This window comes from Sus scrofa, chromosome 12 (genome assembly GCF_000003025.6).
Source record: "Sus scrofa isolate TJ Tabasco breed Duroc chromosome 12, Sscrofa11.1, whole genome shotgun sequence".
In the NCBI taxonomy this organism is placed as follows: domain Eukaryota; kingdom Metazoa; phylum Chordata; class Mammalia; order Artiodactyla; family Suidae; genus Sus; species Sus scrofa.
Genome location: NC_010454.4, coordinates 56,981,086 through 57,004,616, shown reverse-complemented (window position 1 = coordinate 57,004,616; position 23,531 = coordinate 56,981,086). Strand labels below are relative to the sequence as shown.

General features: G+C 50.5%; 1 protein-coding gene across 1 annotated transcript in view; it reads right to left on the bottom strand.

Moving 5' to 3' along the window:
• Window positions 1-23,531, bottom strand: part of MYOCD (myocardin) — a 97,631-nt gene that overhangs the window by 24,642 nt on the left and 49,458 nt on the right. The window contains 5 exon segments of the mRNA NM_213745.1: window positions 2,420-2,545; window positions 5,710-5,885; window positions 17,883-18,044; window positions 20,604-20,679; window positions 23,476-23,531. Of these exon segments, the coding sequence (NP_998910.1) occupies window positions 2,420-2,545; window positions 5,710-5,885; window positions 17,883-18,044; window positions 20,604-20,679; window positions 23,476-23,531 (596 nt within the window).

Sequence of the window (23,531 nt, the reverse complement as noted above, 5' to 3'; positions counted from 1 at the left end):
CGAAGCAGCCCTTCCCCATCCCCCCCTTCCTGAGGCCCCTGGAAACCCCTCATCTGCCTTCTGTTCCGTGGATCCACCTCTTTGGGAGGTTTCATAAAAAATGGAATCAGATGCTCTGTGGCCTTTTGCATCGGGCTTCTTGCACGGGCATGTTTTCAAGGTCCATTCATGCGGCAGCAAGAGTCAGTGCTTCGCTTCCTTTTATGGCTGAGTAATATTCCGCTGTGTGGTCTGCCGTGTTTATGCACTCTGCAGTTGAGGGGCCTCTGGGTCCGCTCCAACTTTGGACTATCGGGAACGGTGCTGCAATGACTATTCCTGCCTGTGTGTTTGTCTGAACATCTGTTTTCAGTTCTCTGGGGGTATGTGTTTAGGAGTGGATTGCTGGCTTATATAGTCATTCGATGTTGACTTTATCGAGGAACCACCAAACCGCATTCCACACAGATGCACCATTTCACATTTCTGCCAGCAGTGCATGAGGCTTCCCGTTTCCCCACCGCCTCCTCAAAACTTGATATTTTCCTTTTTTAAGTTTTTTCAAAGAGCTGCAGCAGTGGCATATGGAAGTTCCTGGGCTGGGGTGGAAACTAGAGCTGCAGCTGCAGGCCCACACCACAGCCACAGCTACACTGGATCTGAGCCATGTCTGTGAAGTACTGTGCAGCTTGTGGCCATGCCACACCCTTAACCCACTGAGAGAGGCCAAGCATCAAACCCACATCCTCATGGAGACTACACTGGGTCCTTAACCTGCTGAGCCACCACGGGAACTCCTTTTTTTAAAAAATGACATAAAATTTTAGCTCCTAGTGAGTGTGAAGTGGTGCTTGGTCATTGTTTAGAGTTTCCTTGATGACGAAGGACACGGAACCCCTTTTCACGTGCTTATTGGCAATTTGTTTATCTTTGGGGAGATGTCTGTTCCAGTCCTTGGGAGCATGCTTTTCCTACTTGCTCAAAATACCGACAGGACTAGTCGTGGCTGTAATACCGAACGAGACTGCAGCCTCCTTGAGAGCAGGGATCCTGTTTTATCTGACTTGATCCCACCCCTCGAGTCCGCACTGTGAGCGCCCGTCTCTCGAAGGGGATTTACGGTTTTCCAAGAGTGTTCTTGTGCCTTCTCTCACTGGCCTCGTATGAGTCTTCGACAGTCGGGGATAGTGCAGAGATGTTTTTCCTGGCGCAGTTGTGTCCTTCAAGTCCCCCAGCATCCTCCCAGCTTAGACATGATGAATATTCATCAAGTGAGAATTCACAGGCGTTGGCCAATCAGGAGGGCTGTTGGCTCTTGCATAAATAACCGGTCCAGCTGGACGGCTGGCTGGCACCTCGTGGCCTGCTCAACTGACTGTCCTTCCTCGGGACAACAATCATTCTCCCTTGGTACAGGGAGGCTGAAGCCTTTTCCCATGTTCGCTGGGAAAAGTTTCAAGACTTCGGTAGCAATACTGAAAAAAGCCTCTTTGCGCATCGCATTAGAAATCACTGAATCGCCCCCTCCCCCTGCAATGAACAAAATCGATGGCCACGTCATTTTGAAGCTGTTGAGCTGCGTGAACTGTAGGCTGGGTTGGAGCCTCTGCAGTCTGGGGGAGCTCTACCGGGAATCTGAAATACCCCCCATCTATTTAGAACAGGAAAAGCACTTTTGCATATACGTAGGGGAGGGGAGGGCCGTGGGGCTGTCACTTTAATATTGACTCTTACTCAATTACAACGTTTTTAAAAGAAATTTCTTCAGAATCATCCAGCATTAAGCGGTGGCTCTGGAGCTGAGAAAACATGCCCCCAATCAATTATAAGTCATCTGGCGCAAGATAGTATGAAGCAAGTTAAATGACTACCAGGCAGTTCATTCAGGAGAAAGTGCTCCGTGAATTCTTCCATACAACGCTGAGAACATGAACCCACTATTTAACCAGCAGGGACGCGTCTACTGAGCATGTAAATTCTCCCTCCACCTTTATTTCCATGGGGAGCCTGGCTGCGGTGACACAGCTTCTGATTTTTATCAGGTCTTCGGGGTTTTCTTGTCTTGCATAAAATCCCACCAGCCCGCACCTGTCGGATGGCAGGTCCAAACCCTGTGTGCACGGCCGTCATCGGCTGGGTCTGCCTGGGGGCTGAGCTAATAACCTTCCTTCTGAGTCAGGAACATGCAGGCTGAGCTGGGATCCCAAAGAAAGGCAAACGGAGGGGCTTCTCCGCAGGGAAGACCCTGCCGTGTCGCCTGGATGATGGACTCTTGCTCCATGTACACCTTTGGTTCATTTCTCAGCTCCTGTCTTGCGACGTGCCCAGCGGCTGGAAGTTCCCGCGGGTCGGTGGGACTCTCCTTGCGCTGCCAGACCTGACGCAGAAGCCTGCCCCACGCGGGCCCGGTGAGCGGAGCGCTCCGGTGGGCCCGACCTACCTTTACAGCCGCGTGCACGGGGAGGGGGCTCCCCAGGGGGCCGAGCCCCTGCTTCCCCAGGTCTGACTGGTTGCCGGACTGTGGGGCCGAGTCATTTCTCTCATTCTCCGAGCCCAAAGTGAGATCCTAAAATCCAAAGGGGGCACATTATTAGGATGCGGGGGTAGCAACCGTGTGACGCGGCAATGCTGCTGTAGAGCCCCCCTGGACCCCCAAAGCTCTGCTGTGTCAACCTGCGCTTCTTATCTGAGTGCCGTCAGACCACGTCCGTTCCCCCGGATATAATGTGTCATAAACTGAGGACACTTTTAAGGGAGAAAGCAGGCATGGTTCCTAGTCACTCCAGCAGACAGGTATTGGTTCTGACCCAGGGGAACCGGGACCCCTGGCCCCGTGTGAAGGTTCCACCCTGTGGCAAGGGCTTCTTGTTGGACTTGACCTTGGGGTTGACAAAGACAGGAGGAGGGAGGAACTCTGGGGAGAGTAGGCCACCCAAAAACGAGGTGCAGAGGGGGTTAGCACAGACGGAGGGAAAGCGTGCAGGTGTGCGTATGTGTCATACACATGCGTGTCCCTGGGTACATGCGTGTATACACCCGTGTAATGTGTGTATGCATATATTAGGTTTGTATCTCCATGCATGTTCCCACGCGTGTCTATGGTCTGTGTGTGTCTGTGTATATATACCTGTGATGTGTGTGTGTATGGACTATGTGTCTGTGTATACGTGTGTGTGTGCATGCATTCAGTATATCTAAGTATGATATGAACCGACACGCAGTGATTTCTGCATTTTGCCCGGCACTGCTCAGTGCTCGTCTCCTCCTTCCCGACCTCAGGGGTTAAGGAGAAAAGAACATGTCTTTTTCCCCAAACCACCTTTCAATCAGAAGCTGAGGAAGCTCGTGTCAGAGGGATACGATACTCATGGACTGAGGCCCTGTCTGATGCGATCAAGGAAGCCTGGCTGCAAAGCCCGGCTGCAGCGCGCAGGGGAAGGGAAAATGCTTGGATTCTGGACTCTTGTGCAGTAAACGTAGGACTCTTTTGGCTCTGCTTTTTCTGTCTCTTGTCCCCCTCCTGTTCTGCACCTCCTCCCGGGTGGCCTTGGATTTGCTCGGATGCAGGGAAAGAAGGCCTGGCAGTGACCAGCATCGGCATGGTTTCAGGAAAAAAGGTCGTCGTAAACCATTCCTGAAACTGTCCTGATCCCTGCATGCTTTACAGAGTAAAAGTGTTTCCAAATAGAATATCTAATAGGGGTCTAAGAAGTGCAAAGGTCCAGCTATAAAGTAACTAAGTCGGGGGTATACAGTACAGCATGGTGACCGCAGTTAATCATACTGCCCTGTCTATTGAAAGTTGCTGGGGAGTTCCCACAGTGGCGCAGTGGGTTAAGAAGCCAACTGCAGCGGCTCGGGTTGCTGTGGAGGCTCGGGTTTGATCCCCAGCCCAATGCCGTGGGTTAAAGGAGCTCACCCTCCCGTAGTTGCAGAATAGGTTACAGCTGCAGCTCGGGTTCAGTCACTGGCCTGGGAACCTCCATGTGCCGTGGGTGCGGCCCCCCCAAAAAAAGGAGGATAGAAATTCTTTACAAAAATAAGAACGTTGCTGAGAGAGTAGATGCTAGAGATTCTTAAAGACTCTCACAAACAAGAAAAAAAATTGTTACTATCAGATACATTGTGAAATACATGTGTAATCAAACAATCATGATACAATATCAAACAATTATGTCACACACCTGATCGTGAATGCATTGCATACACTGTGTATTTTATACCAGGTACAATATCAAACACCTATGTTGTACATCTGATACTGTGTATCTGTACACATTGTGTATTTCACAATATATACAGTAGTGAACAATTATGTTGTACACCTGAGACTAATATACCATTACATGTCAATTATACCTCAATAAAAAAATAAAATATGTATATATATGATACCTATAATATGAATAAGATATGGCACCTGCATATAATAAAAAGGTATAAAATAATATATATTAATAAAATCTACATAATATACTTAAAATACCTGATTTCAATTAATTCACCGAACAGAGAGGAGGGACAGGGGTGGGAGGGGTCTCTCCGGAGCTGGGATGCTGTGGAAGCATCAAAGCATCGCATCTCGTTATCACCGAGGGCGACCCCGCCCCCTCCCGAGTGGATGCCCACACGCAGGACCTCACGTCCTCATGTCCAGGCTGAGGAAAGTTCCCATCAGACCTGGGGGTGGCTTCTGGAGCAGGCACTCCCGGGGGCAGGGTGGGGTCTGTGGTGCCCCCCGCGGCCGCATGGCTATTCAGCCTTACAAGCTCTTGCTTCCTTCTCTGAACATCTAACGGACAATGTCGGCAGGTGCCTAGCATGGGCCTTGGTACACAGTAAGTGCTTAGTAAGGGCAGCTGCTATTGTCCACCATCACTACTGCATTGCTGCTTTTTTTGTTTGTTTTTGTTTTGTTTTTTAGGGCCGCACCTGCGGCATATGGAGGTTCCCAGGCTAGGGGTCCAGTCGGAGCGGTTGCCACTGGCCTACCTATGCCAGAGCTGCAGCAATGTGGGATCCGAACCGCGTCTGTGACCTACACCACAGCTCAGGGCAATGCCGGATCCTTAACCCATGGAGTGAGGCCAGGGATAGAACCCACAACCTCATGGTTCCCAGTTGGATTCGTTTCCGCTGCGCCATGACGGGAACTCCTTACTGCTCTCCATAAATGTGCTTTTAACGATATTCACAGTGGGTTCCTCACATCTCCCCAGTCAGTAGGTTTGTCCACAAAGAGGACTGAGCTGTGTTTGGGTTGGGACCCGGGGGTGGGGTGGGGTGGGGTGGCCTTTGCCGAGGTCCAGCAGGTAGAAGCCTGCGAAAGGTGGGACTGACTCAGGGCTCCTACTTTGTGCCCATCGGCACCTCCTGCTGCCCAGCTTCCTCCAGGGGTGACTCTGTGCCTGGAAAGCCTGTGGGCTTTGAAGCCAGTCCTGCTGTGGCCCTTTCTCTACGGGAGGCCCTGGGCTGGTCATCTAACCTCGGGCGCCCCACTTCTACTTTGTCTGTAAAAGCGGAGATAAGAGGAATCTACGTGGCGGGTAGACACTGAAAACGTTATCTTCCTGGGGATTCTCCTTCCGTCTTTTCTGAAGGCGCCTGCCCCTCAGCCGAGAGGATGGGCCATGAAGAGACACGGGCCGGGGGCAGCTCTCAGCAAAACCAGCTGCAGCAGCGCTGAGTTTAAGACAGAAGAGGGGACGGGCTGACTGGTGGTCTGTTTACCTGGACTGTCCCCCGGGGACCCGCCAAAGGGGTCTCTGCTGCTTTCGTGTCCAGGGGGGACCCGGCCGAGCCCGGGAGGTCTTCACTTCGCGTCTGATCTGGAGAAAGCCCGTCGCTGCTGCTGTCCTCTTCAAAGGCAAAGGCATCCGCTGATTTGGAGAGACTCACTTGGTTCCCTGGGGGGTGAAATCCAAGAACTGGGTCAGTGGCTGAGCCTGTCAAAGGGCTTTCTGGAAACGCCTCCACGGGCCACTCCCTACAAGGAGCACGCACCTGCCTCCCTAGGTGTTTCCAGTTCAAGGTGAGAGTGAAGATATATATACTCAAGATGATTTGCTTTCTCCCCTGCTTACTCCACAGAGGGAACCTGTGTTTGTTTTATACTTTCTTTTCTTAGGGCCGTGCGGCATATGGAAGCTCCTAGGCTGGGGTTGAATCAGAGCGGCAGCCGCCAGCCTACACCACAGCTACAGCTACAGCTCACGGCAACGCTGGATCCTTAACCCACTGAACGAGGCCAGGGGTCGAACCCGCATCCTCATGGATGCTAGTCAGGTTCTTCACCTGTTGAGCCACGATGGGAACGCTGGGAACTCGTGTTTATAGAACTGATGTGTCTGGCGTGGAAGAATGAGGGGGGCCTGTGAAAGGTCTACCAGCATCTGTTAAACTTTATCAGGTTGATCCATTTCTGTACACACCTTGTCTGGGGACCCCTATCTTTCAGAAGCGCAATCAGGGGAGATGAAGGAAAGGAAGGCAGCCACTGGGCTGCGGGAGGAGAAGGCCCCGGGCTCCCTCCTGCTTTACGACGAGAGAGGAAACTGACATGACAGCGTGGCATTTGCATCAGCCATAGAGCAGGGCATCCAGCACAAGATGTTTCGCAAACTTTGCTCTTAAGGACACGCCAGGAGAACTGCTAAGTTTAAATTCCTAAATGTCAGAAGGGCTCATGTCAGCGAGGGTCCAAAGCCCCACTCAGCAAACGCGTGTCTGTTTATAAAAGCCGTAAATGCGTCTGCGAGACTTGAGCGTGATCTTTCTTTTTTTTATTATTTGGATTTTGCTGTTATTCTGCTTATCTCTGTGTCTATTTTGGAAATTCCCAGTGACTCACACACGCTGGGATCTCTCCCCAGTGGCCTGCATGGGTCTTGGGAGACATCGGCTTGGGGGAGGGGGTGACCAGGCCAGGTGGGACGATGGTGACAACCTGACATGTCCCTTATGTTTCTGAATTGCCCAATCTCCCCGGGTTTATTGTCCGAATGCACAGTGCAGTATGTACAGAGGCCCCATAGCTCTTCCGACCCTATTCCAGGCATGGCTCTCGAAAGGAATTTAGGTATTATCAGCAACTTTCAGTCTGCAGTCACACTGACAAGAACTTTTGACTCGGGCTCTGGGCAGATAAGAGGAGCTCTCGCCGTGGCGGCTGGAAAGGCAGCGAGGCGGTGGAGGTAATGGAACAAATGGGGTTTGGGGCTTGTCATCACCACCACGGCTGGCATCTGTCACGGACTCTCACTCAGACACGCGAGTGTCAAATCAGGAGAGAGGCCGGCCAAGGACAGGGCAGGTAGGAGCGCTGGTCGCTGGGCCCCTGAGCAGCCTGCCAACCTGGAAGAGCGTGGGGACTGGCAGAGCTGCTTCTCGGCCTCACGCTGGTTTGTGAATGTCCTTGTTACCTTCCTACGATTAGGAAAGTAATAGGGACGGATAGAAAAATCATACCCTGTGCAATGGACTTCATAAGGTCCGTAGCAACCCCACCTCCGTTGATGATTTATTTCTTCTTCGAGATTTAATTCTAGCCAGAGAGCAAGACGCATGCATTTTAAAAAAACACTTCATACCGATAGGACTGGGTGAAACAGGCTCTTCTGAAGCTCGCTTTTGTCACTCTAGAGTGTTTCTTGGAGCTTTTTACATGTGAACACATAGAGATTGTTCTCAATTTGGGGTGGGGGGCGGGTAACAGCTATACCGTATTGCGTTGTATTAATGGGAACTTTTATTTCTCAGCTTTCGTTTCCCAAGGGGCGCTTATTTTTAACTATGAACATTTTGAAATGATAGAAAAGTACAGGAAGAATACCAAACGTCTGTTTAAGTGTCACCTGCAATCCACACATGCCAGTATTTGCTTAAATTTTCATCAGAAACCTATCTGCTTTCTAACAGAGGGGTTTCAATGAGACGTACCTGACAAACGTCACTTTTTCTTTGCAATCGGGGGTCACTCTTCTCTCTCATCTGGTCTCGGACATGTCATTCCCTCCCTATTTTAGGAGTCCAGAGCCAGCTCAGACCCTTCCCTTTGCAGGGCAAACCCTGAGCTCTGCAGAGAAGCCTCTCGTGGCCACGGCCACGCGATGTGAAGGGCTCCGCACTTCATTTCTCCTTTCTCCAGAGAACCACGTCTCTGACATCTTCAGGAGGGTCCTTCCAGAAGCCTCTGTGAATATGCGCCCATCGTACCTCAACTGATTCATTTCTTTTTTCTTTTTAATTTATAGTTGATTTACAGTGTTGTGCCAATTTCTACTGTATAGCAAGGTGACCCCGTCATACGTGGACATATGTCCCCTTTTTTTAATAGTACCTTCCATCATGGTCTCTCCCGTTTTCCCTGAAATTTCAATCCCTCCTCCTCTTTGTGGAACCAAAGGCTTTGTCCCTGTTTCAGAGATGCCATGCCTTATTCAGGGCCAGGTGGGCATGGGAGTGGGGGCGGGGTGGATGTTAAGCCTTCTCCACCCCAGAAATCATGGTATTACATTGGGATTTACTTGGCACAGCCTCTGGGGCGGCACCAGAGAGCCATGCCTGCGACTGTACCAGCCTGGGGGCGGGGGGGGGGGCGGCCAGCTTCCTATACCCAGCAGAACCCTCCCCGAGAGCTTTCTCCTCTCATACCCTCTCCCCACATCCTTCGGTCCAAACACTGCCGTGTCCAGTGTGGTCTGCCGGTGTCAGACTGGTTTGTCTCTTGGTTCTGCCACCTCGGCGGGGGGAGTGACTGTTGCTGAATTGCTCAGCTTCTCAGAGCCTCAGTTTCCCCATCTATAAAATGGGGGTGATCATCAGAGCCACCTCGCGGGGTCTTGAGATTAAAAGACGCGTGTAATACAGCACAGAGAACTCCGCCCAGTATTCTGGATAATCTATGTGGGAAAAGATCCCGAGAGAGAATGGATACGTGTATACGTCTGCCTGGGTCACTCTGCTGGACAGCGGAGTGTAAATTAACTACACTTCAATGAAACAACAATAACAAAAGAACGCGCGTAAAAGCATTGAGTGTTGGGCATGGGACACGTTATTCGCCTGGTCTCTGAGGCACAAGTGTTCAATCATTTCTAACCGTTGTTAGTATTGTTCTTGGTAGGACTGCCTGTTTGTCTCAAGTTCACCGTGATCAAGAATGAAAAAGAAAAAAAAGAAAAAAAAAAGACCACCCAGGCGGCAGTTCATCCCGAAGTTCGCTTGGCAAAGGCCAGCGCCACTTCCCAGCCAGAAACACCGGTTTGTCCGGAGAGGTTCGTTCTGGGAGAGCAGCGACAGACCTTCTCCGGAGTGGGGGCGTCACAGGAAGGGCTGCAGGTCCTTCCTCTCCGGTCTGCTTTAAGCCAGGCTGGGTGGAGAGGGACAAAGGTCACCTTATCTGGCTGCCTCGGGAACAACCTAGGTCTATCTGTCGCTCTGCGCTGTGACTCCGGGCCCCCTCCAATCTCCCACAGTGCGGAGCTCGCTGGGAGATGTTGGAGTGCAGGACGCTGGCTATTGTCCCTGGAGACACGTCAGGCAGCGTGATGACAAGGACCCGCCTCGCGAAGCCCTGACATCATCCCCTGGCTATGCCTGCCGGCTCTCTGGCCACTGGGGACCTCAGCCTGGCGACTCTGCGTTTGCTCTTGCCCTCTTGGAAGGGACTAGATGAATGAGTCAGTTGTCCTTTCCTCTGTAGAGACATTTAAAATCCCAAGATTGAAATGAGATAACTGGAGCCCCAGTTACCTTTCTGCTCAGCCCCACGCCACGGGCCGGGAAGCAGGGGTGGAACGTGAAAATGAAGCTCGCCTGCCGCCGCGTGTGCCAGCTCGCGCAGTGCACGCATGGCTGCTATTTTAATTCCAGGTCAATGGAATATGGTAGAAAGCCTAGAAATAAACCTGAGCATCTATGGTCAACTCCTCTGTGACAGAGGAGGCCAGAACACACAGTGGAGGAAAGACAGTCCCTTCAAAAAAGTGCTGCTGGAGAAGCTGCACAGCGCATGTGCAAGAACAGAATTAGAACACTCTCCAACACCACACGCAAACACAAACTCAAAATGAATTAAAGAGCCACATGTAAAGCCGGATACTATAAAACTCCTAGAGGAAAACAGGCAGAACATCTTTGACATAAAGCACAGCAACATCTGGCTTGATCCACCGCCTAGAATAATGACAATAAAGATACAAATAAACCATGGGACCCAATTAAACTCAAACGCTTCTGCACAGCAAAAAACCACTGAAAAAACAAAAAGACAACACACAGAATGGGAGAAAAATCTTTGCAAACGATACGACTGACAAGGGCCTAATCTTCAAGATGCACAAAACTCATCCAGCTCCGGGTCGGACCTTCTCCCAACATCCTGGTGAAAGAGACTGACACTGACGCCAAATCCAGTTCCCAAGGGAGGGGTGGTCATGTGACGGGAGCTGTGGGTGCGTCAGGCTCTTGCCTGAAGCGACTTCAAGAGAGTTCCACACACTGAAGACAGCAGAGGCTGGAGCAGAAGATGGTGGATTATATTGTCTACTAAAGACGGAGCCCAGGGCTCTGGAAGGGGGTCAGATGCCTTTCGGATGGCGAGAGATGAAGGGGCGTTTTAGAGGAAGACAGATTCCTTTTCCTCAGGTCCTTGGCACTTGAGGAAGGGGCTTTAAGTCTCCAGATATGCTCTGATCTTAGGACTGTGTGAGGTGCACACAAGAGACAGGCTGCATAAATACTTGCCCTGTATCCGCTCTTGCGGCTCATTCTCAGAGGACAAAGAAGATCAGCAGGTGAGTTCAGATTCTCTAGCACTGTCTCTGGGCAACCTAACGTTCCTCCCTGCCACTCCCCGCCTCCCGAAAGCCGCCAGCTTCCTGATTCTCTTTTCCCACCCTCTTTCCAGAACCTTCCTCAGGAAAGGATTTATCATGAATGCCTCCCTGTGTCTTTTTCTCCCCCCAAGAATCATTCACACTTTGGAAATGATTTCTCATTATGGAATGAAAGATTCTGTCCTGGAGAAAGTTCTGCCACAAGAAACGACCCTACCACCCTAGGCCATGGTTACTGTCTGTTTGCCTTGAAAATGGATGATTGGAGAGTGTGGAGGCTTCCGGCATCTCTGAAGAATGCCTGGATTCTTAGTAAACAAGAATTTTTTGTCTGGTTTTGTTATGAAGTCTGAGCCTTAGGGGAAACAGGTAAGCAAGGACTAATGTAGGATCTTTCTGAAAACTGCCCATGACACTTGTAAATGGATGGGTTCTGGGCCAGCCCTGGTGGATGGAAGGGTTGCTTCCTGTGTTGAAGGGTTACGGTGATAAAAAGAACTACCTTTTTTTTTTTTTTTTTTTTTTTTTTTGTCTTTTTGCTATTTCTTGGGCCACTTCCGCGGCATATGGAGGTTCCCAGGCTAGGGGTTGAATCGGAGCTGTAGCCACCGGCCTACGCCAGAGCCACAGCAATGCAAGATCCGAGCCGCATCTGCAACCTACACCACAGCTCACGGCAACGCCGGATCCTTAACCCACTGAGCAAGGGCAGGGATCGAACCCGCAACCTCATGGTTCCCAGTAGGATTCGTTAACCACTGCGCCACGACGGGAACTCCCCTTTTTTTTTTTAAATCGAGGGGGGCTGTATATTCTGAATCACAGGTTTAATTTTTTTTTTTTTAAAGGAGCTGAAAAGCCTACGTAGGCACTCAGGTGAGAAGCCTGGTGCAATGAAAGGAAAAGGTGAGGACACTTCATGGGGAGAAGCCTGTCTCCGGGGGCAGAGCACCAGACCCTCCGGCTCTGCCGCTGTTGGAAGAGCTGGGAAAGCCAGCTGGGCCTCTGTTTTAGTCAAGCAGAGGCCAGATCTCTGGACAATAAGCAGCTTCCTTGGTGGCTCAGGGACGCTCTTGGCAAGTGAAGGAAGCACTCAGATGACCAGAGAGAGAATTAACGAGCTCGGAGAGGGGCTCTCAAAACAAGAGATGCCAAGTGATCAAGACCCACGTGGAAGCGGAGCACAGCCCGGCTCCACTCCTGTGTGTAACTTCTGTTCTTGTAAATCGCCACCCCCGCGTACCGTCATCTTTGTCATATTCGGGGCTCTGGCCTGAAAGACCGTGGCTTTCAGTGGTCTTCAAGAAAGAGAAACAAGAAACAGGTGCGTGTCCTGAGATGCAGCCTCGAGGCGCCTCACGCCTTTTTCTGTTCTTTTTAGAGCTGCATCTGCGGCACATGGACGTGCCCAGGCTAGGGCTCGAATCAGAGCTGCAGCTGTAGGTCTGCAACACAGCCACGGTGAGACTGGATCCAAGCCGGATCTGTGACTTATGCCGCAGCCGCAGCCATGCCAGATCCACTGAGTGAGACCAGGGACTGACCCTGCATCCGCATGGATGCTAGTTGGGTTCTTAACCTGCTGAGCCACAACAGGAACGCCTCAAGCCATTTCGTGTAAGTAAAATCAGAACGCCCCCTCTGCCTCCCTGTTGCATCACTCTACTCATAGGAGCCTATGTTTCCTGCAGCTGGAACCACTAGAATTCTACCTGGCTTGCAGACTTAAAAATCGCCCACTGGCAGGCTGGAGCGGGGGGGCTTGCTAGCTGGCGCCCCGAAGGAGAGGATGGTTTGGTGGCAAAGATTTGCTGCAGTCATTCAGTGAATGCCAGAGGGGCACATCGGGGGATGAGAAGTAAAATCCCCATGTGGGGTCTGGTCCTCTGTCCACAGTGCCCTTCCCTGTTTGGGGAGAGGTTCTAGATTATCTTATCTTCAGGCTGGGGGAGCGCTGGCCTTGTGCGAAGCCCGGAGGGAGGAAGGCAATGAGCATTTTGCTCAGGCTCTGGCAGGAACGCAGACACAGCTGCGGAGGGAGCTGCAAGACGAAAGCCCATCTGGGAAGGCACGTGGACAGAGGAGGGACGGTACACAGATGCCAGGAGGAGGACACGTGGTAAACCATCGCCACGTCACCAAGGGCTGGTGCTGGGATCCCAAGAGGTGACAGACGGGCGAGGGGTCTGGACCATGGGCAGCAGTGCAAGGGCTCCTCAGGGCACCGCTGAGACAGCTGGTCTCAGAGCAACTCCGTGGGTCTTCACGACGTTTCCTGTGAGGCCACCGCCTTGCCCAGGGCAATGCAGGCCCATGGAAGGATGACTGCTCAAGAGGCCGCGGTGTGGGCAATGACACGCGCTCCACTCCCCACGACTGTGCCCACTGTGGACTTGCCGTGGATCAGGTCAACCCACCACACCACTGCCTTCTCCAAATAAAATCCTTCCCTTTATGCCTCACAGAGCCCGGCTTCTATCGCACATCTTAGCGCCCAGGCTTCTTCTCTTAGGTCCTTCCGGCCCCTCCACCAGCCTCTGGTGGGCACTCCAGAGTCCCTGCGCCCTGCACACCCACTTCTATTTTTGCAGCACCCATCAGCTTTTCCTAGGATATTTCAGTACTTACGGGTCTTGTTTATAACCTCTGTCTCCTGCACGATAACATGAGCTCTGTTGGAGCAGATGTTTTTGTAAGTTTCGTTCACCAATATATCCCAGACACTTACAACAGGGTCTGACACAGAGGAGATGTGTCTGGCTTTTTCAGTGTGCCACCCCTGCTCTAGGGAAGGGGGCAGCAAGACCAAAGGAGCCTGTGTACCTGAGAAGGCTGCCATCGAGGAAAACCCTCTCTGGACTATTTATGAAATAAATGTCTGTTTTTATTTTTTTGGCTTTTCTAGGGCCACATCCGCGGCACATAGAGGTTCCCAGACTAGGGGTTGAATTGGAGCTGTGGCCAACTGCCTACACCACAGCCACAGCAACGCGGGATCCGAGCCGCATCCGCATCCTACACCACAGCTCACAGCAACACCAGATCCTTAACCCACTGAACAAGGCCAGGGATCGAACCCGCCACCTCATCATTCCTAGTCGGATTCGTTAACCACTGCGCCACCACGGGAACTCCGCATGTGTCTGTTTTTCAGCAGCTCAAATTCTGTGGTTTAGCAACTTCTGCTACCTTGACTGATAACAAAAGAGATGTAAAAGCCCAGATAAAACACTAGCGATTCTGTGTAGGAGTCATTTCCAGGAATACAAGGACTAGGAAAGAGAGCAACCTCACATTGCCAGATCAAAGAAAGCAGCTCATATGGTCATCTTTTCATGCACATACCAAAAGCATTCAAAGCCCCAGCATACACCTTGCGAGCTACTCTTAGTGGAAGAGAGAACCACTTCCTTAGGGCATCTGCCTACAGCAAGTTAGCATCATATGTACAGGTGGCTGACTACAGATAAGCCCACTGAAGACTGAAACAAAAAATGCTATCATCAGTACAACACAACACATGTAACATAGGTAACATCACATAATACTGCTTTTGAAACACTGGTAAGGTACCAATAATAATAACTTTATATTATATAATTAGCAATACGTATTAAATTATATAATCAAATACTGCCTAATATAAATATATAATTCGCACATATACTTTTATATGTAAGATATATGTCTATATGATCTAAATGTTTTATATATAGTAAAATGCATATTATTAGACTATATGATATACTATGTTATAGTTTATATATAGTTTACAAACATAGATGTGTAATTTATAAGTGACATATATAAAACTTTATATACTTTATGTTATGAGTATACTGCCTGTAATTTTTAAATGATTATTATGTGATTTCTTAGTAATGCCATGATGTTGCTTTGCAACAACTAGTGCTTCAAGGCAGAAAGGAAGAAACAAAAGCAGGAGGCAAAATTGTCCTTATTGGTGGATGATGCGACTGTATGTCCAAACGATTTAAGATAAAATGAGAAACTACTGGAACCAGTACGAAAATCTTCAAAGATGCCCAGTTCCAACATAAATGTGCAAAGTCAACAGGTTTCCCATATGTAAGCAGTAATGGGTGGGAATTTAATTTTTCAAAACTTTCCAAGGGAAATAAAAGAAGACTTGGGTGGGTGAAAAGAGATCCTGCATTTCTGCCTCAGAAGAATTCATGTATTTTAAACATATGAAGTCCCCACAAATTCATCTATAAATTCACCGCAATCCCGAACGAAATTCTAACGGGACTGAGGTGGGCATACGATAAACTGGTTCTAAATTTCACTCAACATGTACCTGTGAGAGGAGCCAAGAAACTGTAGAAAAATCAGACCAATGTAAAGAAATTTGTGAAGACAAACATTAAGACAAATTATAAAATACACTACTAAGGTTACGGAAAAACCAAAAAAACTTAGATCTGTCTTTCAAACCGTGCACTTAAATAATTTCATATGCCATGAAGGGTGAAATATAAAAATGCAGTATATACATGTTAAAAGACAGCTTAGGTGAATAACTGTTCTTAAGGTAAGAAATGTTTCCAGTACACAGTAACACATGCAGAAGCCACAAACGGTAAGAGGTTCAACTATATAGAAATAAAAAACGGCTATAGGTAAAATATACTACATAAGAAATCAAAAGCCAGCATGATGGTGAAAGGTTACCTGTATCAGATGAATGGAGGATTAGCTTTTTTTCCCCTAAATAAATAGCTTTTACAGTAAGGGGAGAAAATGCCCAGGAGAAAAAAAAGAGGAAAAGCCATAAATTGCCAATGACAACAAAAATCAAAAGAAAAAATTATGAAAAAGCATAATCTTGCTCTAAAGCAAACAAAGCAACTTAACATGAGATCTTTGCATTCATGGACCAGAACGTTTAAGAAATGATAAGAGATGCTCCACAGAGATGTTTTCTGCCTTCGATTGCAGCAAAGTCAAGATGGAGACAGGGCATGGGTGAGGGGTGGCCCAAGTTCAAAGGCCCAGGACAGTTAGTGTGGAGGGAGGGAGGCAGCAAAGAGGAAAGTCGCAAGGAGGCATTTCATGGGGGCTCGCGAGAATATTTTCTCTCCTGGCGCGGATGTTTCCGTGTTTACAGGGTCCAGATGCCAAACCCATGCCCCTTCTGACTGGTTGGATGAGAAGCAAGATTTTAGAATGAGGATACATTTAATAATGAACTTAGTGTTTAATATAGCATCTCTATGCACAGGTTTTTTGTTTTTTGCTGGGTTTTTTTGTTTGTTTGTTTTTGCTTTTTAGGGCTGCACCTGCAGCACGTGGACGTTCCCAGGCTGGGGGTCCAATCAGAGCTCCAGCTGCCAGCCACAGCCACAGCCACAGGCCACATGGGATCCGAGGCGCATCTGCAACCTACACCACAGCTCATGGCAATGCTGGATCCTTAACCCACTGAGCGAGGCCAGGGATCAAACCTGCATCCTCACGGATACGAGTCAGATTCCTTTCTGCTGAGCCACAACGGGAACTCCCCATGCGCGGTTACTGACAACTGTCAAAAACACCTCCGTGAGCAGTGCTTATTACACACCAATAATTCTCAGAGCTTGGCTTGTGCGGGCCTCCTTGGAAGAGTGTCGGTTTGCCTGCGGGAATGTCAGGACCGCCTTTCTTCCTTCTACCGCGGTCCTCCCAGGAGCAAATTCAGTCCCTTAGGCGATTGGGATCCATCTAGTCTCAAGTGTTCAGAAGGTGTGAAAATGATTTTCCCTGGCTGATGAGAGAGGGACCTTTGGGTCTCCTCCTTAAGCATCTGTACTTCAACCCTGCAGCACGCATGCGTGTTGCCAAGGTGTTTGCTTGGGTTGATACACCTGAACCTTGCTCCCAAGAGCCAGTGAGTCAGGTTGGGTATCATTTCCACTGGAAGAGGGGAAGGGACCTAGGGACGCCCCAACGCCCAGCGCCTGACAATAGTAAACTGGCTTCGCATCCCGTTCTTCTCACTCAGGTCCAGGGCTCTTTCCACTCTGCTCGTCTCCTCCTCCGTAGAAGAGGCCGAGGAAGAGGGCCATGACCCCAAAGTGATGGAAGCTTGCAGGGGAGACGCTTTGAGGTTTCCAAGTCCCACTCCCAACCTGCCTGACCACGGCCAAGGGGGCCTGAGAGTGACGGACCTGGAGATGATGGCACCGAGTCAAGTAGGACTGAGAAAGACAAATATTCTCTGAGGTCACCTATGTGCGGAGCCTCATAAAAATGATATAAATGGACTTATTTATAAAACAGAATCAACCTCATAGACTTTGAAATCAAGCTTATGGTTACCAAGGGGGAAACCGCGGGGTGGGGGAGGGATAAGGTAGGAAGCTGGGATGAACGTATATGCACCTCTGTACATAAAATAGATACGTAACGAGGACCTGTTGTCTAGCAGAGGGAACTCTACTCAATATTCTCTAATAACCTAGACAGGGCAAGAATGTGAAAAAGAATGGCGGGAGTTCCCATCGTGGCTCGGTGGTAACGAACCCGTCTAGCATCCATGAGGATGCAGGTTTGATCCCTGGCCTCGCTCAGTGGGTTAAGGATCCGATGTTGCTGTGAGCTGTGGTGTAGGTCTTGGATACAGCCTGGATCCCAAGTTGCTGTGGCTGTGGTGTAGACTGGCAGCGACAGTTCTGCTTCAACCCCTAGCCTGGGAAGCTCCGTATGTTGCAGAGGTGGCCCTAAAGAGACAAAAGCCAAAAACGACTGGCTCTGTGAACATACGTATAATTGATACACCTGAGATGGATGTGAGCTCATAGGTCAACTCTCCTCCAATCAAACGGAAATGAACCACCCAACCCCTCCAGGCTGGTCGCGGGTTACCTGCCCTTGGAGGGTGACAGGGTGGAGGTTCTCCGTCCCTCCCAGGACCTCTGGTTATGGGGAACCTTCTGGGACAGCGACTCATGGGTCGCCGCTTGTCTGGGAAGGGGCCTCCCTCCCTGGGCCCCAGCATTTCGGAGCCACGGCTGCCCTCCGACCTCAGCCCAGGGGGACACAGGGGCCACCTGTGCCAAGTACCTTTTATGGCCTCTTTCACGGCACAGTCCACGGGGAGGATGTTCTTCTCCACCAGCTCCAGGGGCCCCGGCCGGAGGGCGATTTTTTCATTGAGGTCGTCGGCGAGTCGGGCCCTTTTCAGCTTCATCTGCGCGGCGGGGACGGGCCTCTCTGCACTGGAGGCTGGTGGGTGCAAAAGACAAAAGGGTCAGCCCTGCGCTGCGTCTCTTCGAGGGGACAGCCAGACCCTGGGACCCAGGGTGCTGCCCCCTCCTAAGCCCCAGTCAGGGCAGTCTCCTCGTTTCCCATGGATTAGCCGCGAGGACGAGACACTTCCAAATAAAAGCAATTAGAGAAGCACAGAAGAGTTAGAGAAACTTGCCTGGCGAGGAGTTTTGAAAAAAAAAAAAAAATAGTGCCATTTGATGATTCTGTCACAAAGTGATCCACGGGGCCTGAGCGGCTTTTGCTAAGTCGCAGCATTTGGTGGAGCCTGCAGTAAATCTTACTATAATTCAGATAGTCTTACAATGAATTGTAATAGCACAGCTTTTGGAAGGGTTTTAGACTTGTCGAGGTTGTGATACTAACGGATTCAAATGTCCAGGTCAGGTGTAAAAAAAAGAAACAAGTTTTGGGGGATATAACTTTTGTTTTTTCTTCTTAGGGCCACCCCTGGGCATATGGAAGTTCCCGGGCTAGGGGTCAGATCGGAGTTGCAGGTGCTGGCCTACACCACAGCCACAGCCACAGCCACGCCAGATCCGAGCTGCATCTGCGGCCTATGCCACAGCTCAGGGCAATGCCGGATCCTTAATCCACTGAGCAAGGCCGGGGATCGAACCCGCAACCTCATGGTTCCTAGTCGGAAGCGTTAACCACTGAGCAACGATGGGAACACCAACTCTGCCAATTTAGATGGTGAGATAGATAAGGACTGCCTAGCCGCCCTGTTTTGTTATCGTCAAGCTACTAACCTGGGCTTAGTATCGGGCCACTAGAATCTGCACACAGGAGAGGTCTAGGGATGGCTGGTTGCTGCGACAGGCTGTTGCGACAGGCCTGACGTGTACAGATGCCGCCATGTGCCAAGCGTGCCATGTGCGATGGAGAAAACGTCCACGCTCTGAGCAAAGAGCAGGAGTTCCCGAGCTGATCCTCTCCCGCCACCGCTCAGGCCGGTGCCCGGGCTTCTGCTGCACCTGCCGCCTGGGGATCTTTCCCATCCGCCCCATGGGGTTCAGCCTCAGAAAACACTCCTTTCCTGCATCCCCTGCAAGATGCTCTCCTCCATCCCTGATCCTCCGTCCGGTTCCGCAAGCTTGCCACGGACGGACGCACCCCCCGGGGCCCGAGATGGGCGACCCCCCGACTGCCACTCCAGCGAGCCTGCCCCTTCTGCTCCCCCTCATCCTGCTGGGCTCACCCTTGCATGCAGGGTTTGTTTCCTCACCCTCCACAAAGCCTTCCTCCCTCCGGACCTTAGCGGGCCTTCTGCTCTGACTACCACCAGCCGTTACAGGCTTTGGCCCATCATCTCGTATCACTGCTTCCAAAACCAGATGGTCAACCCTTGGAGGGCGGGGGTCATTTTACGGCCAGCAGATGCCCGGCACTCCTGGGGATGCCTTCCCAGCGTCTGCTGGAGAGAAGGGACGATTTCACGCGAGCCTCCAGAGACCGAACGGGGGGCCGCGGCAGTTCACAGCCTCTGATTTTCATTCACGACTGTAATGATGCAACACCTAACATTCCTGACGCTTTTCTGATTATCGTATTGCTACACACCCACTGCTGTGGGTGTGGAAAAGGCTAAGAGAGGATACAAAAGATGATGTGAACGCTGGCAAATGCCCCACTTAAAGTCAACTGCTTTTTGTGTGTGTTTGTTTGTTTTTTTTTTTTTTTAATTTCTTTTATGGCTGCTCCCGTAGCATAAGGAAGTTCCGGGGCCAGGGACAGAATCCAAGCCACAGCTACAACCTACCCCACAGCTGTGGCACCACAAAATCCTTAACCTGCTGTGCCACAGCGGGAACTCCCAGTTGGGTGTCTTTCTTAATTACTGCTCCCATACTTATTGTTCGGTCTGTATTCTTTTCATCACAGTATTTGACTGTAAAGACACTTTATGGCTATGTTTCTGCTCCCTCGAATCTGACTGTAAATAGAGTTTTATTTTCTGGTCTTCTCACTAAACATCATTTTGTAAGCTCTGCCTCACTAAATCATGAAACGTTGAAAGCCTCATGTTCAGAGGCGGCAACGTATTCGGTCCTATGGATGATCCATGATGTATTCAGCCAGGCTCCTACTCTTGCACGTTCCCCTGATTTCAGTAGGTCACAATTTAAAATAATTACCTGATAAACATCAACCTTTGTAGGGACGACTCTTACACATGTTGATGAAATACTGGAAATGTATTACTGATGCAAAGGGAGGTATGTTTCAGAGGAAGCTGTTATAGGCTGGACATTGCCCACATGCTCAGAGAAAGTTAGGACGTGGCACAGTGCAGGCTGGACCCCACGCCTGATACCTGCTTGGCCGATACGGCGTCCCCATCTGAGCATCTGCCTGGCCTTGAATGGCCAGATAACGGCTCAAACCCACCACTTTGGAAGGGCAGGGACCCCTTTAAAGAGGGCTTGGCAACTGGGCAGAGACAGAGAACTCAGAAAAGCGGCCCACGTTCCATTCTCACCAAAGGGCATCGGATTATGACTCGGGCAGCCTTACCTTGGAGTATGTGCATTTTAACCACGTTCCCACGGTCGGACCTGTTTCTGACCTTGTGCTTCAGGGTGTCTGCAGCCTGCTGAACACAAACACAGAGTAAATTCTGCTCTCAGCCTCGGACAGGTGAATCACCTAGTTTTAACTTTAAAAGAAGCGCTTTCTCTCTCAAAGGGAAAGAGTCGTTTATGCATTGATTTTATGGATGGAATGGGCAAATGTCCCCGTTCTCCTCCCCTTTGATGAAGGAGGACTCACAAAAACCTCCCTAGTGTTTCAGGATGGAGAAATAAGATAAAGAGGGGAAAAGCTTGGGTCCACATCAGGCCTGGCAGGAACCTCTTCGTTATATGAATAAAGCTGTGGGGATGCTCGGATGCTTGCATTGTCGCCCCACCCAGTCCACTGTCTCTTCCAACAGTCACAGGTTAACAGAGATGAAATGTGGAGTTCCCATCGTGGCGCAGTGGTTAACGAATCTGACTAGGAACCATGAGGTTGCGGGTTTGGTCCCTGCCCTTGCTCAGTGGGTTAAGGATCCGGCGTTGCCGTGAGCTGTGGTGTAGGCTGCAGACGTGGCTCGGATCCCAAGTTGCTGTGACTCTGGCGTAGGCCGGTGGCTACAGCTCCGATTGGACCCCTAGCCTGGGAACCTCCATATGCTGCGGGAGTCGCCCAAAGAAATAGCAAAAAAAAAAAAAAAAAAAAAAAAAAAAGACAGAGATGAAACGTGATGAAACGTAACCCCCATCCTTCCAGGTAACACGACATCACATGCCCTCCTCCTGTTTCTCCCTCAATTTCTCTTAGGAGGTGAAAATGCAAATCCTGCAGGGCCAGACCCACCAAAGGGAGGCCGTGTAGGGAGGCATCATTCACTGAGTCTCATCGTTTTCTTTCTTTCCGTTCTTTTTCTTTTTTTTTTTTTTTTAGCCATGCTCATGGCATATGAAGTCCCCAGGCCAGGGATCAAACCCATGACACAGCAGCAACCTGAGCCTCAGCAGCGGCAATGCCAGATCCTTAACCCACTACACCACCAGGGAACTCCTCATTGTTTTCTGGTTCATGGGTTTGTCTCTAGGGATGATGTGGGCAGTGGCAGGGCCATAACTGGACCTCAGGGCTCTGAGTTCCGGGCCCAGAATTTCTGGGTTTTTAGCCCACTCTGTTGGATCTCTTCACTGGCCCGTGGGTGGAGCCTGGGGGTCGTGCCAGTTCTGATGAAAGGCAGTCCTTCGCCAGGTGGCGGAAACCACAGCCTCTTGGGAGTGAATCGGAAGAGCCCTGGAGCGCCACTCCTTTCTCCAGCCCCTCACTAGAGTCCAGGCTTGAACTCTGCCCGAGAGGAGAAAGACACCTCTTGGCCCTTCTTTCTCTGGACGGTGCTGACACCGGCTAAACAGTCCCTATCGTACTCATGAATTCGGGTGGCAGACAGGCACTCGGAAGGTAGAGACTAGAATTTCCCCACTCAAATGCGAAAGGAAAGAGAAACAAACACAGTTCCTTTTGCATAAGCTAGTCTACATGGAGGGAATAAATATTAAGGCTCTACTGTGCAGCATAGAGAACTATATCCAATGTCCCATGATAAAACATAATGGAAAAGAAGAGATATATATATATATGTCTTTTCTATTTTGTCTTTTCGGGCCACACCTGCAGCATATGGAAGTTCCCAGGCTAGAGGTCAAATTGGACCTGTAGCTGCCAGCCTGCACCACAGCCGCAGCAACGACAGATCCTTTAACCCACGGAGTGAGGCCAGGGATTGAACCCACGTCCTCATGGAGGCTAGTCAGGTTCATTACCGCTGAGCCTCAACAGGAACTCCGGAAAATAGTATTTAAAAAAGTGTGGCTTTCCCGTCATGGCTCAGCAGAAATGAACCTGACTAGGAACCATGAGGTTGCGGGTTTGATCCCTGGCCTCGCTCAGTGGGTGAAGGATCTGGAGCTGCCGGGAGCTGTGGCGTAGGCCGGCAGCTACAGCTGATTCGACCCCTAGTCTGGGAACATCCATATGCCGCAGGTGAGGCCCTATAAACCCCCCCAAAAAGTCGAGTTAAAAAGTGTATATATACACGTACAACCGAGTCAGTGTGCCGTGCAGCAGAAATTATCACAACGCTGTAGATCAACGACACTTCAATTAAAAAACCAAAAACACAGTTCCCACTGTGGCTCAGAGGGTCAAGAACCCGACTGGTATCCATAAGGATGTGGGTTCCATCCCTGGTGTCGCTCGGGGGGTTAAGGATCTGGGGTTCCCGCAAGGTGCAGCACAGGTCGAAGATGTGGCTCAGGTCCCGCGTGGCCGTGGCTGTGCCGTAGGCTGGCAGCCGTGGCTCTGATTGGACCCCTAGCCGGGGAGCTTCCCTATGCCATGATCTGGCCCTAAAAATCAAAACAAACAAAAAACCAACACATGATACTGTTTGCCTTTAAATATGCAAATAAGCTCCATATATATGTCCATAGGCCCCCACCCTATTAGTGCATTGGATTTAAAACAATCTGATCGCTGCTGAGAAAAGCCTATCCGGAGAGAGAGGGAGCTGGCCCACCAAGCTCAGGGCCTTCACGTCACCGCCTTCCGGCCCCACCGCATCTCTGCAGGGATCCCCGTGCCCCCCAACCCCGCCGCCATCAGGATGACCCGGGACATTCTTGTTGAAAGCTAACGAACAGAAGTTTCAAAGCGAACCCCGCGGATCCCACTGCCACAGTCTCCGTTCCTAGGATTAAGACCTCACGTGGCGGGGGTGGGGGCAGGGCCCCGAAATTCTCCCTGCTTCTGCCCAAGTCTGGCATTTGGAGACCCAGAGCCTGGAGGGTAGGTGCAGGACGACGGGAAGGTGGCACAAGGTTACCTTGTCACTCTCCAGATGTCTTCTTTGCTCATGGAATGCAGGTGGGCTTCTCAGGG